At 34.8% G+C, this 22,277-nt stretch overlaps 1 protein-coding gene across 2 annotated transcripts in view; it reads left to right on the plus strand.

Annotated features, from left to right (window-relative positions):
• ZFC3H1 (zinc finger C3H1-type containing) overlaps positions 1-22,277 on the plus strand; it is a 50,669-nt gene that overhangs the window by 1,402 nt on the left and 26,990 nt on the right. Inside the window, exons 2-8 of one of the 2 annotated variants that reach the window (XM_070371010.1) lie at positions 4,034-4,450; positions 14,139-14,203; positions 16,647-16,842; positions 17,067-17,290; positions 18,643-18,766; positions 20,571-20,668; positions 22,008-22,217. In XM_070371010.1, the coding sequence (XP_070227111.1) occupies positions 4,034-4,450; positions 14,139-14,203; positions 16,647-16,842; positions 17,067-17,290; positions 18,643-18,766; positions 20,571-20,668; positions 22,008-22,217 (1,334 nt within the window). Of the gene's footprint in view, positions 1-4,033; positions 4,451-14,138; positions 14,204-16,643; positions 16,843-17,066; positions 17,291-18,642; positions 18,767-20,570; positions 20,669-22,007; positions 22,218-22,277 lie in introns of both variants that reach the window. The other variant, XM_005896790.3, reaches the window with a different exon arrangement.

A 22,277-nucleotide genomic window follows, 5' to 3' on the forward strand; every position in this document is an offset into this window, starting at 1 on the left:
ATGAAACTTACCAGAATTTTAATGCATTGGAAACCATGAGTTTATGGGGAGGTGGAGCTAATGGAGAGGTTAAGGAGGAAAATAGCAAATATCTGATTCTTGTCCCCTCTAATCTTATTCTTAGTTATCTTAAACATTCCTGAGTTTATTCATCTGAGAATTTGCTATTTTAAGATGTGTTTATAGAACTATCCTTTAAAAAAATTTTTTTTAAGTTATACATATGTGTTTCAAGATACAGCAAAGTGATGCAGATGTATATATTATAGTAATTATATTAATATTCTCTTGCAGATTATTTGTAGAACTATGTCTTGACATACTCCATGATAACTGCCTAAAAATAGTTTATTGAGAATACTTATTGCTGATTGTAATTTCCATGCTGTGATGAGTTTTTAATATATTTATTATATATGAAACCTACATGTAATGACATCTGTTGGGGAGACACTCAACGTTATTTTCACAGAATACTTAAGACCAAATGGTCTTTGCCAGATATCAGGATAGAAAGAGGACCAGAAATGTAGTTTAGATAAGGAGGAGGAGCTTCTGATGCTAGTGCTCTGAAAAAACTTATGCAACCACAAGTTGGGTCAGGAGCACGCAGGACTGTTTCAGAAAAAATATCACTTAGGTGTTTAACTTTTAAAAAGAAAATGTTCTTTGAATAAAGATAGAAAACCTTAGCCCAAGATATTTTTTTTAAGCAAGGATTTATTAGTTGTCAGTTCTGAGCCTAAGAACAGAAGGGCTGTTTAATTACAGACACGTAAATTATTTAAGAATACAAAAATGAGGTTTGACAGAAAACAACGAAATTCTGTAAAACAATTATCCTTCAATAAAAAATTTTAAAACATAAAAAAGGAATACAAACATGAATGAAACTTGTGTGTTGAAGAGACAAATGTTAATTATATTCAGTGTAAAAAGTTCAAATTGAGGTATGTAAAAAGTACTATGGGAGCTTAAAGTTTTTTCTTAGTTTATTTTATGTTAGAAAGGAGGTGATGCCATGGACTTGCCTACTTCCTGCTTTTGCCTTCTTTTTGTCCATGCATTCGATATCAATTTGGCTTCTACCATATATATGCCTTTGGAGCCTGGTAGGCTGCAGTCCATGGGGTCGCTGGGAGTCGGACATGACTGAGCGATTTCACTTTCACTTTTCACTTTCATGCATTGGAGAAGGAAATGGCAACCCACTCCAGTGTTCTTGCCTGGAGAATCCCAGGGACGGGGGAGCCTGGTGGCTGCTGTCTGTGGGGTCGCATAGAGTCGAACATGACTGAAGCGACTTAGCAGCAGCATATACCTTTATTGTTAACCTTAGATGTTTTTATTAATGAACAGGCATATGGTGTTGTGAAACAAGTATGGCAAGTATCCAGTCTGATTTCTGTAGTAACTTATCAGAAATGAGCTGTCTTGCTGTTTTTCTTTTCACACATCCTGCACAAGGATGATTGTTTTGATTCTCTGCTCATTGTTTTCTTTGAGGTGTATCAGTAATCCATCCTAGAGGTGGAATTCTTTATAAGAATTTATGAAGAGAAACATAGTTCCCAGCCACTTTTATGTAACGTGAGCAAATAAATTTTGTAATAAAAAAAAAATTGTAATAAAAGATTTTGTTAAATTCCTTTAATACCATGATTATACTAAGTTTAATTTTTATTTCCACTGTGTGATTGTAACATTTTTATGTTACAAGAATTGCATTAAGAAAGAGTAAGAGTTATTCTGTGACTTATTTCCATAATGTAGAAGTGAAGTAGCATGAGTACAGGTAGGTATTTTTTAAAACTTTTTCAGTAATAATTAAAATATGCTAGATGCAGCTTTAAAGAAATAGAATAAACCAGATTCTGTTGGAGGTAGTTATTTTCATTCTTGTTCATTTTTAATTTTCCGTATTGATAGGCACTTAGTCAGTCTTAGCATATGTCTCCTTTGGATGGCTGCTGCTTAAACTTTCAAATCTGGTCATAGCTAACATAAACCAGGTTTCAGTTAGAAACTCCATGTTGACCAATTTTATATTAAATCATTTAAGTGTTGGTTTCATTCTAACTGTTCTGTGTAGGTAGAAGTAGGACACTTCATTTAGCCTTGAAGGAGATTAATTAGTCATAGTTCAATTGATTTTCCTTTTTTTCTGTCCTTTAGTTAATTTTTTGTTAGTGTATTGAATCTTTTCTCTTTCTGAATATATCCAAGGACTCTAGTCTTATTTTTTTAGTTGTTGTGACTCCTCTGAAAAAGTGAGATTTAAATGTAGATAATTCCCCAAGTTTATGTACAAAGAGTATGTAATGGTGGGGTCGGGGAGCAAGTAATTATCTAGCTTCATATAGCGAGGGGGCCTTTGAATTGGGGTAAATTTGAAGACCAGAAAAACCTAGACACAAAGCTATGCATAAATTGTGATAAACCTGGACGAGATGAGATTGGAAGGGAATCATGAAAGCATTATATGCCATTGTAAGGATTTTGGACTCTATTCTTAGTGAGATTAAAACAAGGGATAAGATCTGATTTGTGTTCTAGAAAGATTAACAATAGGATGGAAGATGGCTTGTGGGAGATAGAACCCCAAATATCACCAGGCAGAACTATGGGAGTGCATTAGAATGCTCAAAATGAAAAGAGAGAGACTAAGTAGGACTCACTGGAGAGCACTATTGTTGCAGCAGTTGGGAGACAGAGGTGTCATTAAAGACCAAAAAAAAAAAAACCAAACCCCAAAACCTAGAGAAACAAACGAAGAGTGGAGTTACGGAATGCTGCAGAGAAATCAGATAGAATAAGGTTTGAAAACACGATGGATAAACTCAGCCAGCAGAAGCCAGATTCCATTTGGTTGAGAAACACAGGTAATGAGAAACTAGTATTATTTCAAGAAACCCAGCTGTAAAAGGAGATCAGAAAACCAAAGACTTGCTAGGACAGTTTTGCTGCAGAACTTTTAAAGATTTTCAGTTGTAGTGATTATTTAGTTTCTAAAATACTTGGTGGTAATTCCCATTCTTAAATTGGTCATTAGAGAAGTTTAAAAATCTTTGCAGATTGTCTAGTAAGTTGTTACACAGAAGAAACTATATACAGGGAAATGTAATGTTATATACTAGCCAATTTAATGATCTATTAATGCCTTATTGTGTTAAAACCAAATAAAATATTTGTCTTTTATTAATTTCTAGACTGGAGAAGTGAGGTGGAACGGTTTTTACGTGTGTGAATTATTTTGAATAAAAATTTTAGTTTGGAACTTTGTAGCCACTTTCAACCATGAAGTTGTTTTATGTAGTACTATGTTAAAGAAAAAGACCAAAAATAACAGGTTTTGATATCCTTATCTTCAAGGAAAAATTAGAAGATACATCTTGAATACAACTTAAGGTTTTTGTTTTTTTTTAAACTGGTTTCATTGTCTTAGTTGTACCTATTTTGGATGTTAGTATACTTGATGAGTTCTAAGATTGCTATGTTAGGTTTTCAATACAGTGTTTCTTATTCATAACTTAGCCTTAAATATTAATTATCAGTGTTCATTTTTTATCTCTTTTTAAAAATTTGAGACACAAGAAGAAACTAATTAAAAAGAAGGAACATCTTATTATTTGAAGTGTAAATTATCAACATCTGTGACAAACCATTCAGTTTCTCCCCTCTTCCTTCAGAAACAAATCTTTAACAACCAGCTTATGGGCTTTCCTGATACCTGCAGAAACATGCTGTAAACTAACCAGGTGCTGTATCTGTGGATACTGTGAGTAATAAGTGACATTGGTGATCTTGTAAGTAGACTGTTTATATTAATACTTGTTAAATTTGAAATACGGGTACATAATGAAAGTGCTTAACACATAACAGCACATGTATTAAATGGAATTTAGTAATTTTAAAATATCAATTCATCTTTGAAAAACACAAAAAAGGGTGACAATTCGTCTATAACTTAATGTGTTTTTGTTAAATTAACTGGAAAATTTTTGGCAACTGGTTTCCTTAATATGCTGTTCAGCCAAAAGTTTTGGAAGATCTCCATCAAGAAAACAGAATTATTCATCAAAAAGTGAAAACTGTGGGGAAGAAACTTTTGAAGATTTACTTTTGAAGTATAAGCAAATACAGTTGGAACTAGAGTGTATCAATAAGGATGAAAAACTGGCTTTGAGTAGCAAAGAGGAGAATGTGCAAGAAGATCCTAAAACGTTGAACTTTGAGGACCAAACGAGCACTGATAATGTCAGTATTATAAAAGACTCAAGTAAAGAAGTAGCTCCTGAGGAGAAAACACAGGTCAAAACTTTTCAGGCATTTGAGTTAAAACCACTCAGGCAAAAATTGACTTTACCAGGAGATAAGAACCGATTGAAAAAAGTTAAAGATGGAACAAAACAGCTTTCCCTGAAATCTGACGCTACTGAATCTAGTCCAGGTAATGGAATTTCACATTTCAGTTAGTGATGAGATTTCCTTTGAAGGGGTAACTGGTTATTTTGGTAGTGTACTTCATTGAAATCATTCTGATGTTTTGTCTGAATTCTTTTTGCACTGTCTACGTAGATAGTCATGTTGTTGGATAATGACAAATTCTGTTTCATTTTGGCTTTAAGTGTTGATCAGGGCTAATAATACAATTTTAACATAAGTGGTAATGGGCACTTTTGTTCCCTAACTTACAGGGGATACTTTTGCCATTTACTTTTTTTTTATTGGAGTTTAGTTGCTTTACAGTGTTGCGTTTCTGCTGTACAGCTGAGTGAGTCCGCCATACATACACATATATCCCTTCTTTGCCGTTTACTTTTAAACATAGTGTTGGTTAAGTTTATTGTTGGAGTTCAGACCTCACCACCATTCCTTGTTTGAAATTTTCAGCATGAATGGATGTTGAAGTTTATCAGATATTTTTTCTTCATTGTGGAGAAGAGCATCTAATTTTTTTTGTTTATTAATGTAATGGATTATATTAACTGATTTTTTTTAGAGTTAAACCACTCTTGTATGATTGGGATAAACCCAGCTAGTTATGATACATTATTTTTATACATCATGGATTCAGTTTGTTAATTTTTCTTTTTCTTTTATGTGAGTGTATATTTAGATACAGTAAAAATTTATCCATTTAACTGTGTAGTTCTTTGAGTTTTGACAGATGGAAGGAGTTGGTAATCATTGCCAGCCATCACTATTCAGATACAGAACAGTTCCATTAACTCCTGCCTTTAACATGGTGCCCTCATGCCACCAACCCTACTTGGTAACCACTGGTCTGTTTTTCTGACCCTATACTTTTGCCATTTCCAGAATGTCATATAAATAGAGTCATGTAGAACATTGTTTTTTAATCCTAGCTTCTTTGATTAGTGTGTTTGAAATTGATCTGTGTGGTTACATGTATCAGTAGTTCATTCTGTTTTACTGCTGAATGTCCCATTATATGGCTTTGCTGCAGTTTTTTATTTATTTCCCACTTGAGGGACATTTGGTTCTTTCAGTTTTGGGCAGTTATAAAACCTTCATAAATAAAGGTTTGCTAATATTTGTTTAGAAATTTTCATCTATGTTCATAGCCTGTAGCTTTGTTCCTTGTTTTTCCTTACAAGTTTTAGTATAAGGTTGGTAGTGTGTCCAACTCTTTGTGACTCTATGAATTGTAGCCCGCCAGGCTCCTCTGTCTATGGGATTTTTCAGGCAACAATACTGGAGTGGGTTGCCATTTTTTCCTCCCAGGAATCTTTGCAATGCAGGGATTGAACCTGCCCCTCCTTTATTTCCTGCATTGCAGGCTGATTCTCTACTGGGTGGGGGGAGGGGAGCCTAGTATAAAATTGTGATGCTCATAATGAGTTAAGGAGTGGTTTTTGCTCTTTCGAATAGGTTTAAGGTTGTACTCATTCCTGGGATATTTGATAGATCTTGCAGGTAAAATTATCTGGGGCAGGATGGAGTTTTCCTGGGGAGGTTTTAAACTACTGACTGTTCATGTTTTCTATTTCTGGGTAAAGCAGTTTAGGGAAACTATTTTTCTAGTAATGTGTTAATTTCCCGTAAGTTGAACAGTTTATACTAAGTTATTCTTAAATGTCTTACCTTTTTATTAACTGTGGCATTTATAAATTTTATCTCCCCATACCTTTTAAAATTTCCTCAGAAATAAGTTCCCTGCTTGTTAACTCATTAATTCTTAGCCTCTCTACTATTGACATCATTTTGTGATATAAAATTCTATTAACCTTATTTTGGGCTATAAATTTTGCTTCCCTGATAGCCCAGTTGGTAAAGAATCCACCTGCAATGCAGGAGACCCCACTTCCATTCCTGTTTGGGAAGATCCCCTGGAGAAGGGAATGGCTACCCACTCCAGTATTCTGGCCTGGAGAATTCCATGGATTGTACAGTCCATGGGGTTGCAAAGAATCAGACACGACTGAGCAACTTTCACTTGGGCTATAAAATTTCTATTTTAGTTGCATCTCAGCTTATGATATGTAAATTCTTTTCATTCAGTTCTAAGTATTTTCTAATTTTTGTTGTTCTTTGGCCTGTAGGCTATTTGGAACTATTTCTTAACTTCCAAGCATGTAGGTTTTTTTAGCTGTTTTTCTGTTATCCACTTGTAAGGCAGTCACATTATCAGAGACCTATGTGGTACCAATCCTGTGAAATATTTCTAGACACTTATATTATTGTCTAGCATGTGATCAATTTTTGTAACTTGTGTATTTGAAAGGAATGTTTGGGTTGTTAGATCAGGCTTTTATGTTCACATCTTAGAAGGAAGATGTAAACAGTTTTTTGACCTGCTTGATCTATCAGTTAGTGAGAGGCTTGCTAAAATCTGCCAGTATGGTGGTGGATTTCTGGTTTTCAGTTTTTACTTTAAATACATTGAGGCTAGGGAATTATTATTCTTATTATTATGTGGTGACCTCTATCTCTAGTAGTAATTTTGCCTAAAAGATTATTTTGTCTCATATTAAATAGCCAGCCACACCATCTTTCTCTTCATAGAAGTGTATGTTTTTTGTATGTCAGTACCTATCCTTTTCGGAGAGGGCAGTGGCACCCCACTCCAGTACTCCTGCCTGGAAAGTCCCATGGACGGGGGAGCCTGGTAGGCTGCAGACTGAGCGACTTCACTTTCACTTTTCACTTTCATGCATTGGAGAAGGAAATGACAACCCACTCCAGTGTTCTTGCCTGAAGAATCCCAGGGATGGGGGAGCCTGGTGAGCTGTCGTCTATGGGGTCCCACAGAGTCGGACACGACTGAAGTGACTTAGCAGCTTAGCAGCAGCAGCCTATCCTTTTAATCTTTCTGTATCTTCTTGTTCCAAAGGTTATTTGCACATTGTATGGAGCCTATTTCATTTATAATTTAACCTGATAATCTTTGTCTTTTAACAAGAACATGTAATTTGTTCACACTTTTTCATGATTACTGATCTTTGTATTTCCTTTTTTTCTTTCTTGCCTCTTTTGTTTTTTTTGTTTAAAAAATTTTTTTTTCTTAAAAAAAATTTTTTTTTCTTTTACTGGTTTGAAAGTTAGATATTAAGTTTTGAGTCTCATTTTGATTCCTTTAAGAACTGTAACATGAATTCTTACCAATGTTTAAAGCTAATCAAGTTATTTACCCTCTCCCTGATACACAAGGACAGTTTTTTCCTACCTTTGGCCGTGTATTTAACTCTTTCTTGACTTACTCTTCTGTGTCTAGAATCACTTATGCTTAAAATACGTTTTTAAGAATCTCCATGTAGTAGTTAGTGTCTACCATATGAAAAAGTTATTTCTGTTTATCCCCCTTCAAAGACAGTTTTCCCAGGTTTAGAATTCTAGATTAGTTAATTAAGTATCAATATGCTGAAGATATTTTCTGGCTTCCATTGTTAACTTTGAAAAGTCATCTTAACAGTTTTGTCCATCTTAACAGTTTCTCATTTGAAGGTAATCTATCATTTTTCTCTAGTTGCTTTAAAGACCCTGTTTTTGTCTTAAAACTCTACAGTTTAACTGTGATAATTGTATTTTTTATTTTTATCCAGCTTGGGACCTGTTTTGCTCCTAGTTTTCATTGATTCTGAAACTTGTCATTATCTCTTATATTGTCCCATTCTCTTGTTTTGAACTCTATATTGTATCAGTATGTTTTATTAAATCATCTCACTTTACTTTTCATTTCTCTTAAATTTCCATCTGTAACTGTGTGATACATTCTGGAAAATTTCCTCTGATGTATCTTTCAGTCCACCTAGTTCTCAAATTCTTTATCTCTTGTCTGATTGGCCTTAAGCCCACTTACTGAATTTTAAATTTCAGTTACAGTTTTTGTTTTAGTGTTTCATTTTTATTTTGTTCTTTGGTCATGTTTTAAATTTTTTCTTCTGTTTTTCAAATTTATCTTTATGTCTTTAAACATTTTAATTATGAGCTTGTTTTGATTTTCCTCTTTGCCTGCTAGTTTCTGATATCTGAGTCTAATTTCTAATTTTTACTATCCCTGCTGGTTCTCATTTTTTGGTACCTTCTTTTCTTGCATGTTTAATTTTTTTTTTTTTTTTTTTTTAAGTAAGGTGTTCATTTTCCTCTGAATTATTTTGGTGGGGAGTTTTGGTGGCCTGTACAAAGGTGAATTTCCTAGAGAGGATTTGCTTTTGCTGCTGCCAAGGAGCTAAGTAGACTTTTGATTTGGGCTATGTTATATTTGACGTCTTCAGGCAACTCATGTGATGTACATTTGATTGCAAACCTGAATGGTGACTGATTCTGGTTATGCGTTTTTAGGGACATGTTTTTTCCTCCTCAGTTTAGCACCATGATTCCAGACAGGCAGTTTCAAAGATTATATATACCCCAGTGGGATAGAGAAGACACAGATAAATACGGAATATAATGAGTTATGTATGAAAGCCTGCAGTAATGCAAAGTGAAAGTGAAGTTGCTCAGTCGTGTCGGACTCTATGCGACCCTATGGACTGCAGCCTACCAGGCTCCTCCATCCATGGGGTTTTCCAGGCAAGGGTGCTGGAGTGGATTGCCATTTCCTTCTCCAGGGGATCTTCCCAACCCAAGAATCGAACCCGGGTCTCCCGCATTGCAGGCAGATGCTTTACCGTCTGAGCCACCAGGGAAGCCCAGTAATGCAAAGGAAGGATCAAATACCTTCATTTGGATTTAGAAAGTTTTCATTGTGATGGTAATGTGTGATGGCAATGTCTTGGAGAATGTATCTTTTCCACTTGGGAATTCCCATCAGAAGGAACCAAATGAACAGTTGAAAGCATAAAGAACTTTTAAAGGATATTGAGATTGATCTAATACAGGTGCAATGTGAAATATATGTATGTTTGTTGAGTGGTTGGATATAAATTTTTAAAAGTACAGGTTGAGATGAGAATGCAAAGGGCACTGAATATCTTGCTTAAGGGATTTAGATTTTCTTTAAATCTCAGGTAAGCCATCAAATATGTTTAAACAGAAAAATGACGTGATCAGATGTCTGCTTTAGAAAAGTAACAGGCAGCAGTGTAAAAAGAGGGATTGGAAGAAAACCAAAAAAGCTAAAATTTATCTGAATCAAGAAATTCTATTGATTAGTGTTAAAACACATGTACCCCTTCTCAAGTCTTCAGCAAAACTCGGTGCTCTGCCATTAAACCTTTTGACTGCTATGGGTCAGCTTCCTCCCCGCCACCCCCATTTCTCTTTTTTTCAGGCCATTTACTCAACCTTTATCCCTATTGTCAGCCTGTGAGCTTGCCTCCTATTTCAGGTGATCTCACTCAACTTCTAACTTTTCACTTCCTAATTGTAAGTTTATATGTATATCAATTTTCATTTCAGTTCTCTACTCTGAGAAAGTGGTGACCCTCTTTTTGTTTATGACCATTTTGTTTTAACCTGATTCCTGGCTCTGATTTCTCCCACTTTCTCTGGGATCTTACTCCAAAGGTTTTTTATTCTGTTTCCTCTTTAACCACTTTTCTCTCTTAAAGAGTACTTACTATAAACACACTGGTGTTTTCCATCCCCAGATCTGAACAATTCCCCCTGCCCCTTCTGCCTTGTTCCTTAACTTCTGTCTTTTCACCCAGACTTCCAGAAAGGCCCTGCGTTGACTCTCTTCACTTTACCTCTCATTCCTTCTTACCTCAGTGCGGTTTGCTTTTCTGCCCCTACCAGAGTACTGAAACTACTCAGGGCAAGATTACTTTAACCTAGTTGCAGATTTTACTGTCCATTTTCTTTCATTTTTTATTTCATTTATTTCATTTTTATTCCATTTATTCAAAAGTTAGTTGAGCTTTGTTCCAGGTTCTTGGGAGTACATCAATGAACAAAATAGTCATTTATTCCTTCATGGGCTTGCATTTTAAGAAGAGGAAACAATAATTATGATGACTAAATAACAGTTGTAGAGAGAGGAAAAGCATAGCAGTAAGTAAGTTAGAATGGAGGCAGTGGGTACGGGCTGCAGTATTAATGAGTGATCAGGAGAGGCCTGAATTTGAAGGTGAGATTTAAACAAAGGCTTTGAAGATGGTGGGGGAATAGCCAAATGTATACCTGTGGGAAAGAGGTTTCCAAGCAAAGAGAATAGATAGCTTAGAGTATTGGTTTTTTTAACTGTGGTTCTTAGACCTTCTTTACTTGGAAACTTAATAGAAATGCAAATTCTCAGGCCCTCCGCCAGATCTCATTGGAAAAGACCCTGCTGGGAAAGACTGAAGGCAGGAGGAGAAGGGGAAGACAAAGGATGAGGTGGCTGGATGGCATTATTGACTCAATGGGCATGAGTTTGAGCAAACTCTGGGAGATAGTGAAGGACAGAGAAGCCTGATACACTGCAGTCCATGGTGTCGCAAAGAGTTGGACACAACTGAGTGACTGAACAACAGCAACCCTAGATCTACTAAAGAGGAAACTCTGCAAATGGGGCCCAGCAGTCTGTATTTAACAAACCCTCCTGTTGATTCTGATACCTGCTAAACTTTGAGACTCACTGAACTAGAGTAATGACCCTTAGGCAGAGGGGTACTGGCACATTTGAGGAATAACAGGGAAGCCAGTTATTCTTTATTCTAAAGAAGAGGGAGTGAGGGGGATGAATAGTGGGAGAGAAGAGGTCAGAGATAAAGGGTGGGACAGATCATGCAGTATCTTACAAGAACGTTAGTTTTTATTCTGAGTGAAACAGGATTTTGAGCAAAAGATTGGCATAATTTGTTTTGTATTCTCTAAGGGTCACCCTGGCTGCAATTTTGAGAGTATTCTATAGGGAGTAGATACATCTGTTACATTCAATGATACTTTTCTCATTAATCTTGAAATTTCAGTTGAAACACTGATACACATGATACCATACACATCAGTAATTTCTTACAACTTCCTTCTGATTTTCCGGTTTGTTTTTTTATAATACTTTTCCTTTGTAACTCCTTATCTGTTGATATCTTTGGTGTTCTGTTCTCCGTGGTGGTTCTCAGTTGTTACAGTTTTTTTTTATTTATTCATTTTTGGCTGTGCAGGCTTTCTCTAGTTGTGGCGAGCAGGGGCTAAGTTTCCAGTTGGCGTGTGGGCTTCTCATTGTGGTGGCTTCTCTTGTCGCGTGCTGTAGGGCATGCGGGCTTCAGCAGTTGTGGCTCACAGACTCTAGAGCTCAGCTCAGTAGTTGTGACACATGGGTTTAGTTGCTCCCTTGCATGAGGAATCTTCTGGGACCAGGGATCAAACTCGTGTCCTCTGCATTGGCGGGTGGATTTGTAACCACTGAACCACCAGGAAAGTCCAGTTATTATGGTTTCAGCTACCCCCAAATCCTGATTATCTCTTGCTCAGTTTAAAATTTCAGGTAATAATTTTAAAAATTCTACATGGCTGCACAAGACCCATTTTCATTTTGGAAGTTTTGAGTAAGAATTGATATAATGATGTTGTAAAGACCGATGACAGTGGTAGGACAAAAGGGCCAACCACGTATTTGGTCAGTTACACCGTACCCTGCTTTTATTATTCTCTGTGTGAAGCTGGGTTTATGGTCTGAAGTTTATGGTCTGTGCTTGTTTTTCAGGTGACGTGCTCGTTAGGTATCCACCAGCTTCGTAGATGGTTGCTTTTACTTCCCTGACAGGGAGGTGCTGCCAGCTTTTTATAGAGAGCCTCATCAACATTATAATAGACTTCGCCTAACTTAATGATTTCCTCTCATGTATGAGGAAAGTTCAGTTCTTTTTACATTTATTATGGAAACTCTGTCTTTTTTTTTTTTAATTTTCCTTGTTAATTTTTATGTAATGGTTATTACTCTTCTGGTATTCTTTAAAGTACAGTCGGTTTTGCTATAAGGTGACATGCATTCCTGAAAATCACTACACTGTGGAATTACACAATAAAAACCATAGGGTTTATGGGCAGATCATGTTAGGGGAAAAAACACTCAAAAACCGTGTCAGTGGCACATAAAAAAAAAGATTGGAGTCTAATAAAAGTGGTGGTTCAAGTTTACACATTAAATGGGTAAAAATGCCTGAAATACTATAATGTCACTTTACCTTGAAAAAGACCTAAAATGTGCTTGTGGAAGCAGCCTACAAGTTACAAGTGGAAGCAGCTCCACTTACGAGTTACTGTGAGTAGAGCAAGGGAGGTTATTTGAAACTGGAGAGTAAATTGTAACACCAGATGGGGATGGGTGTACAGTGAACTGAAGAGCTGGTAGATGGCTCAGAGTCTGTGGGGTTTGTACGTTCCTACATGGCTCCTACTAGGATCAGCTGGGTGTGGCTTTCTGCATTCTTGTAGTGTTTCTTGGACGCAAATTGTACGTAAGCAAATGGGAAATTTGTATTGTCCTCAAATTATTTTCTAATATGGCAATCATGTTGCAACAAATTCGTATTTCCAAAACAAGCAATGTGGCAGAACTGACATAACTCAAAGTTTGGTGGTTGCCTTCCATTTACGTTTTTAGGGTAGTTGATTAATTCTATGTATTGAATAAGTTGCCTATTCTTTTACCAGTAGATCTTGAGCAATCAAGTTAAGATATTTGGAATACTGGCAGTGGTATTATGGAAAAAAACCTAGGCTTGGCGTTTAGACTTAGTTTGAATCCTAGCTTTGCAAATCCAGTTGTGTCATCTTGAGAGATATTTTTAGTTTTTAACTTAATCTGTTTTAGTTATGAAAGAGTCTCATAACCGTTGCATAGGTACTATAACTTTATTGTGTGATTTGTAGAGCTGTCATAGAGGAGATATCGTTACTTAGTTGCTAAGTCATGTCTGACTCTTTGCAACCCCAGACTGTAGCCCCCCAGGCTCCTCTGTCTATGGGTTTTCCCAAGTAAGAATAGTGGAGTGGTTTGCCATTTCCTTCTCCAGGGGATCTTCCCAAGCCCTGAGAAGTCAAACCCACATCTCCTGCATTGGCAGGTGGATTCTTTACCACTGAGCCACCAGGGAAGCCTGGGTTAGATAATATTTAGGTAAGATTTTGTAATAACTTAATCAGAAATATGGGTCCAAGGCTAGAATTCTGGAAAATGTGTGGATGGACTTAATTTTGTTGTCATTTAATCTACTTCTGCAAATACTTTTCTGGATAAGTAGAGAACATTTCTTCTCCTTTTTTTTTTTTAAGTACATTTTCGCCAGCAGGGAAGTCCTGAGGACATTTCTTTAATAAATCAATACTATCTCTAAATGTTTGAATTCATTTCAGCTTCAAAGGTTTGAATTAATCATCACATATTCTTTTTTATGTGTTATCTATTTAGTAAGGAAGCTTTGTTTTTTGCCTGTCTACTCTAAATTCTGTTCTTATTTGAAATGTTTTTAATTCAGAAGTCATTTTTATCATAGTGCAGTTTTAATTTGTATTTTAATGTTTTGAATTATTTTTGCCTTTCTGACTTTCAGAAATGAAGCTGATATGGAAAGTTTTTTCAGATTTTCATCTGGCAACATTCTTTCCTTTTGGTTGAGAGATTGAGAAAATGAAACCCTTTATTGAGACCTTTAAAAATAATTACTAGTATAAATATCACATAGCATTTTATTTTAAATTGATTGTAGCAGTCTTTTAAAGCATTCAAAGTATGCTGTTTTATTTTAAAGGATTAGAAGATAAGGAACAAAATTTAACCAGAAGAATTAGTGCCTCAGATATTCTATCTGAAAAGGTAAGATAATGCTTTGTGGGATTGGATGTCTCTGTAAGACTGATTCTTGTTTTGCTTTACTCTGTTCTCTTGAATGGAAAGTTCTGTCTTGTTTTTTACTTTCTTTTTTTTTTTTTTTTATTCATTGCTGTACCTCCATTTTGATATAAGCCTTAAAGATAAAATCTGGAGAGAGATCTTGGAATATCAATATCTCCACTGGATTCAATTAACATATGTAATTGAAATGCTATATGTATCGATAGATGAACTTTCTGCTTGTTTTTTGAAACTTTTAATTTTCTTCCAGACATTTTCTTTTCTTAATTTTGAAGGATTATGCTGTGTGAGGAAGCTTTGAAGTTACACCTTGACCTGGTGTCCACTTCTAGTTCCTCTTAATAGCTGGGTGATCTTGTGTTAGCTGCTTAGGCTTTACTTGCCTCTGTTTTCTTTTCTACAAAATGAGTTTAATGTCATCTGTTCTCTGGATTGTTGTGAGGTTCAGCAGGGTAAAGTGCAAGAGCATCAAGCACTGTGTTTGACGTTTAATAGGTAGTCACTGGGCCAAGCCTTTGTTTGCTGAATTAGACAGCTGAAATATCTTCAGTTTCTTCTTTCTATGAGTAAATTGAAATGAAAACAGCTTAGAAGTTTTAGGAAAGAGATGGTCTTGAATTTAAGGGTGATAAAATAACAGATATACCCACAGGCATGCATGTATATATGTATATATAGTTTTGAATATCCTAACAATAACTCTATAAGGTAGGTTGACATTATCTCTTACAGAAGAACTAAAGTTCACATGTGTAGATAAACTGACTTGCTTAAAGTTTTATAAGAATTAGATATCAGAGCACGGAGTCTGAATGAGCTTCAGTACTCTTACTGATCAAGTAGCTGCTTTGAGTGACAGAATCAGTGGTCTCTTTCATTCCACAAGGGCAAGTAGCAAAAGATAGTCAAAGACTTTTAAGTCTCTGTGGAACAGTAATGATAGCTTTATTTTAGTTAAACTCTGGATCAGCACTGCCCAATAGAATTTTCTATAATAATGGAACTGTTCTATATCTACACTCCAGTATGGTAGCTTTAACCACATGTGCCTATTAAATATTTGGAATGTGACTACTGTGGCTGTGAAACTAAAGTTTTCATTGAATTTTAGTTAAATAGCCACACATGACTTACTGGTTCCATTTTTTGGATAGCATGACTCTAGATCTTCAGTACCAAGCAGTAGAATTTGATGTTTAAATGATTAAATGCCTTAGAGTAAAAAAGACTCATGATAATTTTTCAGCTCATTTTTTACATATATTTCCCAAGAAAGCAAAGAGTAACTATATCCTGGTTTGGGTAAACTGAACTACCGAAATATGTGATGGTAGTTCAGTTAGGGATTTGTAATAGCCTGTAGAAGGTTAAACCACTAGGTAGACTCTACTGTTTTCTCTATGTTTAAGAATTAATTTAATTTGATTTTAAAAGTATAATTACAATTCACTTACTAAATAAGTAAGCCTTCGCTTTTTTGAATCTTAGCCTCTTTTTAGTTTCCTCTCCTTTTCTATTTATACACATAAGGGACAAACATGCACAACTTTGTGTTGAACTTCAAGGAGTGGGGATGCCAAAGGACCCCCTTATTGCCCTCCCTCCAAAGTCTCATGGACTTCTGTCTAACACTTTTGCTTAGGTTGCCTGACATTTTCTGTTACATTTTAGCTAAAATATACAGAATAGATAATTTTTAAAATTAACCTAAAAAAAATACAGTGAAAAAATAAAGGTTATTTCAATTGGAAAAAAGTTCTCAAACATTTATTCCTAACCTGTTTCCCTGTTTTAGCTTCTCTGAAGAAGTCTTGGGTGTTAAAAATATTGTCCGTATCAGATAAATATCTACCTTTAGAACATGGAATGCTCAAATATAAGCAAATCTTGACGTATTTTTTCCTTCAAAACTGATTTGAAGAATTATAAAATATATTTTAAAAGTTTGCGAATTTGAATCTTGACATTTCACTGTACCTGTTCTGTGTAGTACTTGTAAGGCTAGTAAACGCCCATGATTAAGGAACCACTTTGTTCTTTGGTCATTACCCGCCCTGGGTTGATTTCTTCTTGCATTCACTGCCGTCAGATTTCTTCTCTTGTTTGGGAAGCAGTTAAATGCCAGTCTCAAACTTTTTTTTCGTCAGTTGTACCCTCCCCCTCTAACCCTTCTCATGTGTACATAAACCTTCTACAGATTGATCTTCAGTTTGTATTATAGGGCCTGAATTAGAGTATAGGGCTATGGTAACTTATTCAATTTCCTTATTTTATTTGTATTTACTATTTAAGTATTTGTCTTAAAATTAACTTTAAATTCTGATCTTATAGCAGCTTTGACTTGGTAATATGTCTAAAGTCAAATAGAATTTTTAAATGGCAACTGTTTCTTTTGTTAAAGAAGCTTGGTGAAGATGAAGAGGAGTTATCTGAACTGCAACTTCGTCTTTTGGCTCTTCAGTCAGCCAGTAAAAAATGGCAACAGAAAGAACAGCAGGTGATGAAAGAAAGTAAAGAAAAGTTGACTAAGACGAAAACTGTACAGCAAAAAGTTAAAACCAGTACAAAAACACATTCGGCCAAAAAAGTTAGCACTACAGGTGATCATTTCTATTAAACTCTTTTAATTGATTTCCTATATCAATATAGTTTCTAGATTTTAATTCAGAAAGTTTTGAGTTGGGGAATTATATAGGGCCCTGAATAAAGGACAGTCCTGTATAAATAGAACTTAATAATTAAAATAATTATTAAAGCTTTGTTTTCTCTATCTTCTTGAAAATTCTAACTCTAATAGATGCTGATGTTTCTATATTTTTTAAAGCTAAACAAGCATTGAGGAAGCAGCAGACAAAGGCGTGGAAGAAACTACAACAGCAAAAAGAACAGGAAAGACAGAAAGAAGAGGATCAGCGTAAGCAAGCTGAAGAAGAAGAGAGAAGGAAAAGAGAAGAAGAAATCAGAAAAATTCGAGATCTCTCAAATCAGGAAGAACAGTACAATCGATTTATGAAATTGGTTGGTGGAAAGAGGAGATCAAGGAGTAAAGTAAGGAGTTCAAAAATACAAAATCAAAATATTACTCAAATTTGAGTATCCTTGTATTAGCTGATAAATTCAGTCAACTAGGAAACAGTATTAAGTTCTTTTGTTTGATAGAGCTCATTATATATAAAAAATTCCTTTGGGAAGAAGGGAAGGTAGGTTATAATTGAGAATGAATTGTTTTTATAGTTATAGATGCTAGAAATAGAAGAAATAGACTAAAATTATGATTAGAAAAGCCTCCCTTTGGCTTTTGTGTCCATTTCTATTTAGAAGAAAGAAGCATTCCTGAGTTGCAGTGAGAACTTATTTTTAAAATTACTATTCCCTTTTAATTTTCCATTGTTTAGTAATGTAGAATTAGAAATGTATCATAATTAGTCGATATGGACTATTTATAAGAAAGTTAAATCATCATATCATACTAGCCTTAGTGCATGTGGCTACTTTAGTTATCAAGCATTTGTGACCTTTATTATGTAAGTCATTGATAATGGCTGGACGAGTCATTGCCTTTTATGGCTGGTGTCAGGAAGTAAACTGGAGATTTAATATTGATCTGGTGCTATTAGCAGTGACAAATTTCAGAATTCTGAGCTTTGAGACTATACTTACAAGTGTATTATTGATATTAAAGAATAGAGGGATGTTAAAGAGTAAGAGCTCTTTAATTGTAGGGAGTCAAGGGTTAGATTTGTTTAAGTAAGGAATTTATTAACTATTCATACTTTGAGCATCCGAAAAGTACTTTGATGAAATCTCTTTATAGAAAAGTATTGTGCATTATTTGTATCCATTTGGATAGGTTTTGCTAATTTTTAAATTCTTATAAACTGTCTCCAAGTGGAGATTGTAAGAAGTGAAAAAAAAGAAAACAACATACAAGCATATGACCAAGAGTTTCTAGTTTTCAGTTATCATTAATTTATTCGTAACTGAAATGTTAATGGATTATTTGGGCAATATTCTAAATAAAGCTTGATTACATAAAACATGAATTCATTTATCTGATTTCTTAATTTGCAGAGAGGGGCCATTAATATTTCTGATCTTGGTGTCATCTTACTTTCTAGAGGAATAGCTGATTATTTAGTGGCTCAGCTCACTGGGGGATTTCATCTGTACATGTATTTTCTAGCTTCATTTTCTGTCTGACAGTTATAAAATGTCAGCCACAATGTACCTATCATGTATATTGAGTTTCCCAAATCAGATGTGATCGTTCTAACTGGATCATCATGATTTTTGATACTATTCTATGTAAAAGATAACTATTAATTGTTTTATAATTTCGAGCCTAAGAATAGACTAAGACAGAAAATGTTGTGAAACTAAAAATAAATCTTGTATATTAGTCTTCAGATCCTGACCTGAGACGATCCTTAGATAAGCAAGCTACTGATAGTGGAGGAGGCATTTATCAATATGATAACTATGAAGAAGTTGCTATGGATACAGATAGTGAAACCAATTCTCCAGGTATGAGCTAAAACTTAAAACATTTGTACATTCACAATTATTAAGTAGAAAATGGTCAAGAAGCTACCCAAAACATTGAAAGAAATGTAGAATGAATTTGCTGGTAGGTTGTACAACCAAAGACATTATTTGGTGGTTAAATACTTCAAAAGCAAACCTCAGACTGTAGTATTAACCTTTATTTTCTAGTATTTCTTCCTGTATAGTATTTTAATAAAAAAGGCAGTATTCTGCTGTTAACTGTTTGATCTAAGAAGTGAATATTGTGGTAAAGGTGAGAACGCTGCTTTAAAAAACAAATGAACAAATAAATCTTTCTTTATTTTTAAGTATCTTTATGTCTAAGGCATTCTTCATTTTAGTCAAAAAAAGAAATCTTTCTTTTGTACAGGCTTCTTTGCTCCTTCTGATGATACTTTGTAGGAATAGGGAGATGGAAAGTGATCCTAGTGGTGCCTTAGGATCAGCTGATACAACTGTTACGGCTATACCTCAGTTAGAGTGCGCAGTTTAGGGTGTGGCCATCCTTGAGAGTTAGAGACTTGCTTTAGTTGATTTTCAGGAGTAATGGACTGTGAGGGACCTATCCTCTTACTAATTGAAGCACATAAGAATGGGGCAGACAACAAAATGCCGTTAGCGTTCTAGAAACTAGAATACTTACTTGCAAGGTCATATGATAAGTGTTTTTCTTCCAGTGGTTGTATTGTGAGACCAAATGAAACTAGAATTCCACTTTAGTGTGTCTAGAGAGAAGGCAGAATCTATATGATTTGGTAATGTTTAGCAAAAGCTCATTTTCAGGTTATAATGTTTAGCTTCATATTTAATAATCTTGTATTTTCATGTCATAATTCTCTTTGCTCAGCCTTTAATTATTTCTAAGTTCTTGAAAATGATTCTTTGTAGTTCTCAAATATTGACATTATTATTACTCTATAATAATTTTATGATTTACCCTTTAGAAGAATTTTGTAAAAAAATAATATAAAAAAATATAATCAAATGGCATCATTTGGGTCACAAATCAGCTCCATATAAGTCATGTGGTTAATACTCATATTGACTTGAAAGACAACTGGGGCAAAGAAGAAATATTATGTTTCCCTAAAGGTTACATGGTTTAGAGGTAGCAAGAGTAATCTTCAAGTCTGTCAGATTTCAGTGAGTCTAAAGAAACCACTGAAGGTAAAATAAGCAGCTATTTTTATCTGCTACCAAGGAAAAAATGCTAACAATTTAACTGAGATGAATCAGTAACTATTTCAGAATTACTAAATTTGAAAAAAAATGTATACGTTAATGATTAAATGTAATAGGTAATTCTTTTCATTCTAGTCCTCTTTGCTTTCTCTTCAATTTAAATAGTCCATTTCTTCACTTTTCTTCACATTAAGGGAGGAATGGAGTCACCACATCACTGTTTTCCTTTGGTTATGATACTTTGAGAGATTCAGGGGAATTTTTTGTTTTATTATTTCTTAAAAAGTATGTTTTTTCCCAAAAAGCAATAAAAGCCTTTCCTGCTTTATTCCCTTTTACCACAAGTAGGTGAAAAGTAGAACAAGGTAGAAAAGTTTTCGAGGGACTAAATATCAGCTTAAGTGGATGGCTAACTTTATAGTGATATAAGAGCAATTATAAATAGGCAGAGGTAGTCTCATGGAGGTTAAGTATTTTATTGGAGATTAATACAATCTCACTTGTACTTAGATTTAGTTGTATGTCTTCAAAAATACTATAAATTTAATTTATTCCTGTTGAATATATGTTATTAAATTCCTATAAAAATTTTTTTTAACAGCTCCTTCACCAGTGCAACCACCATTCTTCTCTGAATGTTCATTGGGGTATTTTTCTCCAGCACCATCTATTTCTTTGCCTCCACCACCTCAGGTTTCTGTAAGTGAGGATTGGTATGATTTCTAAGAAAGTTTTGTTGCCTTGTGTCTTTTCTAATTTGTTTTGAAAAGCTGGCATGTAGTTAATAGTTAGGTTTGAGAGCATAAAGTCTGCTTGCCAGAATTAATAGCTATGAAATCTATGGTATATTAGTTACTGGCAGGCTATCGATCTGGTAGATTTTTTCATAGCTAATTTTTAGTCTCATGTTAGACTTTCTTTCAATATTTAGCATGTTTCCTTCTTTATTTTTGCTCCTCAGAAAATATATTCTTAAGCAGAATAAGAATTATCTGTTTGGATTTTTTTAGAGGGTAATTGGGATTTAAGTGTGAGTTTGAGTGAACTCCGGGAGTTGGTGATGGACAGGGAGGCCTGGCGTGCTGCAATTCATGGGGTCTCAAAGAGTCGGACGCGACTGAGCGACTGAACTGAACTGAAGCTTCTTCTAGAAGCTTTTTCCTTTTTCGTCTTTTGATTATATAGTTGTTTTTAATTTGAAAATTCAGTAAAGGAAAAGCATTGACTAGTTAAAGAAAAGTTCATTTCTTTTCAACCTACTTTTGAAAGAACTGCCAGTCCCCTGTTAAAAAAATAAAAAAGGAAGTGGGGGAATCACTAAGTGATTTGTAAGTTTTCTCTAGATTGAGAGAACCTGGAGCTCACACTGGTTCTCTCTTAATGGGTTAGTAGGAACTTTGCTATTTCACAGGTGCTAGGCAGACACCTGGTGTGTCCTCCTGGGACGTTTAAGATGAGGGGAATATTGGAGTAGAGAGTGAGAGAGAAACATTTTTTCTTTCTTCCTTGAATCATTTTAAGTGCCAAGAGAAATATTGGAAGGTCTTTGAAGCAAAAATGTGTGCAAATGCAGGGATTTGGGTAAAATTAACTATCTTTACAGATGCTCTCTAAGAAGCCATTTCACAAGGATTTTATGAGGGTAGTGGTGGTGATTTCTCACATTTAATTCTTATACTCTAGACTGTTCCCATCCAGAATCCCTTTGGTTCCTAATTTTTAATTTTTACTTAAATATCTGTTTTCAGGTAGTCACCTAGAGAGATAGATCCTGTAAAATTTGATTTCTCTATCATGAAGTTCATAAATTAAATTACAGTTGATTTTAACTTTTTGTAAAAATTATACTTTTTATTGGCTGAATATTGAATTTGGGTTAGTTTTAAGATTTCCAGTATACTTAGTTCACTTATTCTTACAGTAAAGTAATAACCTGATATTTGCCTTTTTCTAATTTGATATTGCTGTAGCAGTAAACGCTTGGAATGAGTAAAATTTGCATGGTAATTATTATTTCTTCTTTTTTTAAATTAACTAGTCTGTACCACCTTTGAGCCAGCCTTATGTGGAAGGCTTGTGTGTTTCTCTTGAACCTCTACCTCCTCTACCACCTTTACCACCTCTTCCACCTGAAGATCCAGAACAACCTCCAAAACCACCTTTTGCAGATGAGGAAGAAGAGGAGGAAATGCTGCTTCGAGAAGAGCTACTTAAATCTCTAGCGAATAAAAGAGCTTTCAAGCCAGAGGTAATTTAGGTACCTGAACCTCTAGGTGGTGCTGTTGAGCTTAGTTTTAGGTAGGACTAC

Source organism: Bos mutus, chromosome 5 (genome assembly GCF_027580195.1).
Source record: "Bos mutus isolate GX-2022 chromosome 5, NWIPB_WYAK_1.1, whole genome shotgun sequence".
NCBI lineage: Eukaryota > Metazoa > Chordata > Mammalia > Artiodactyla > Bovidae > Bos > Bos mutus.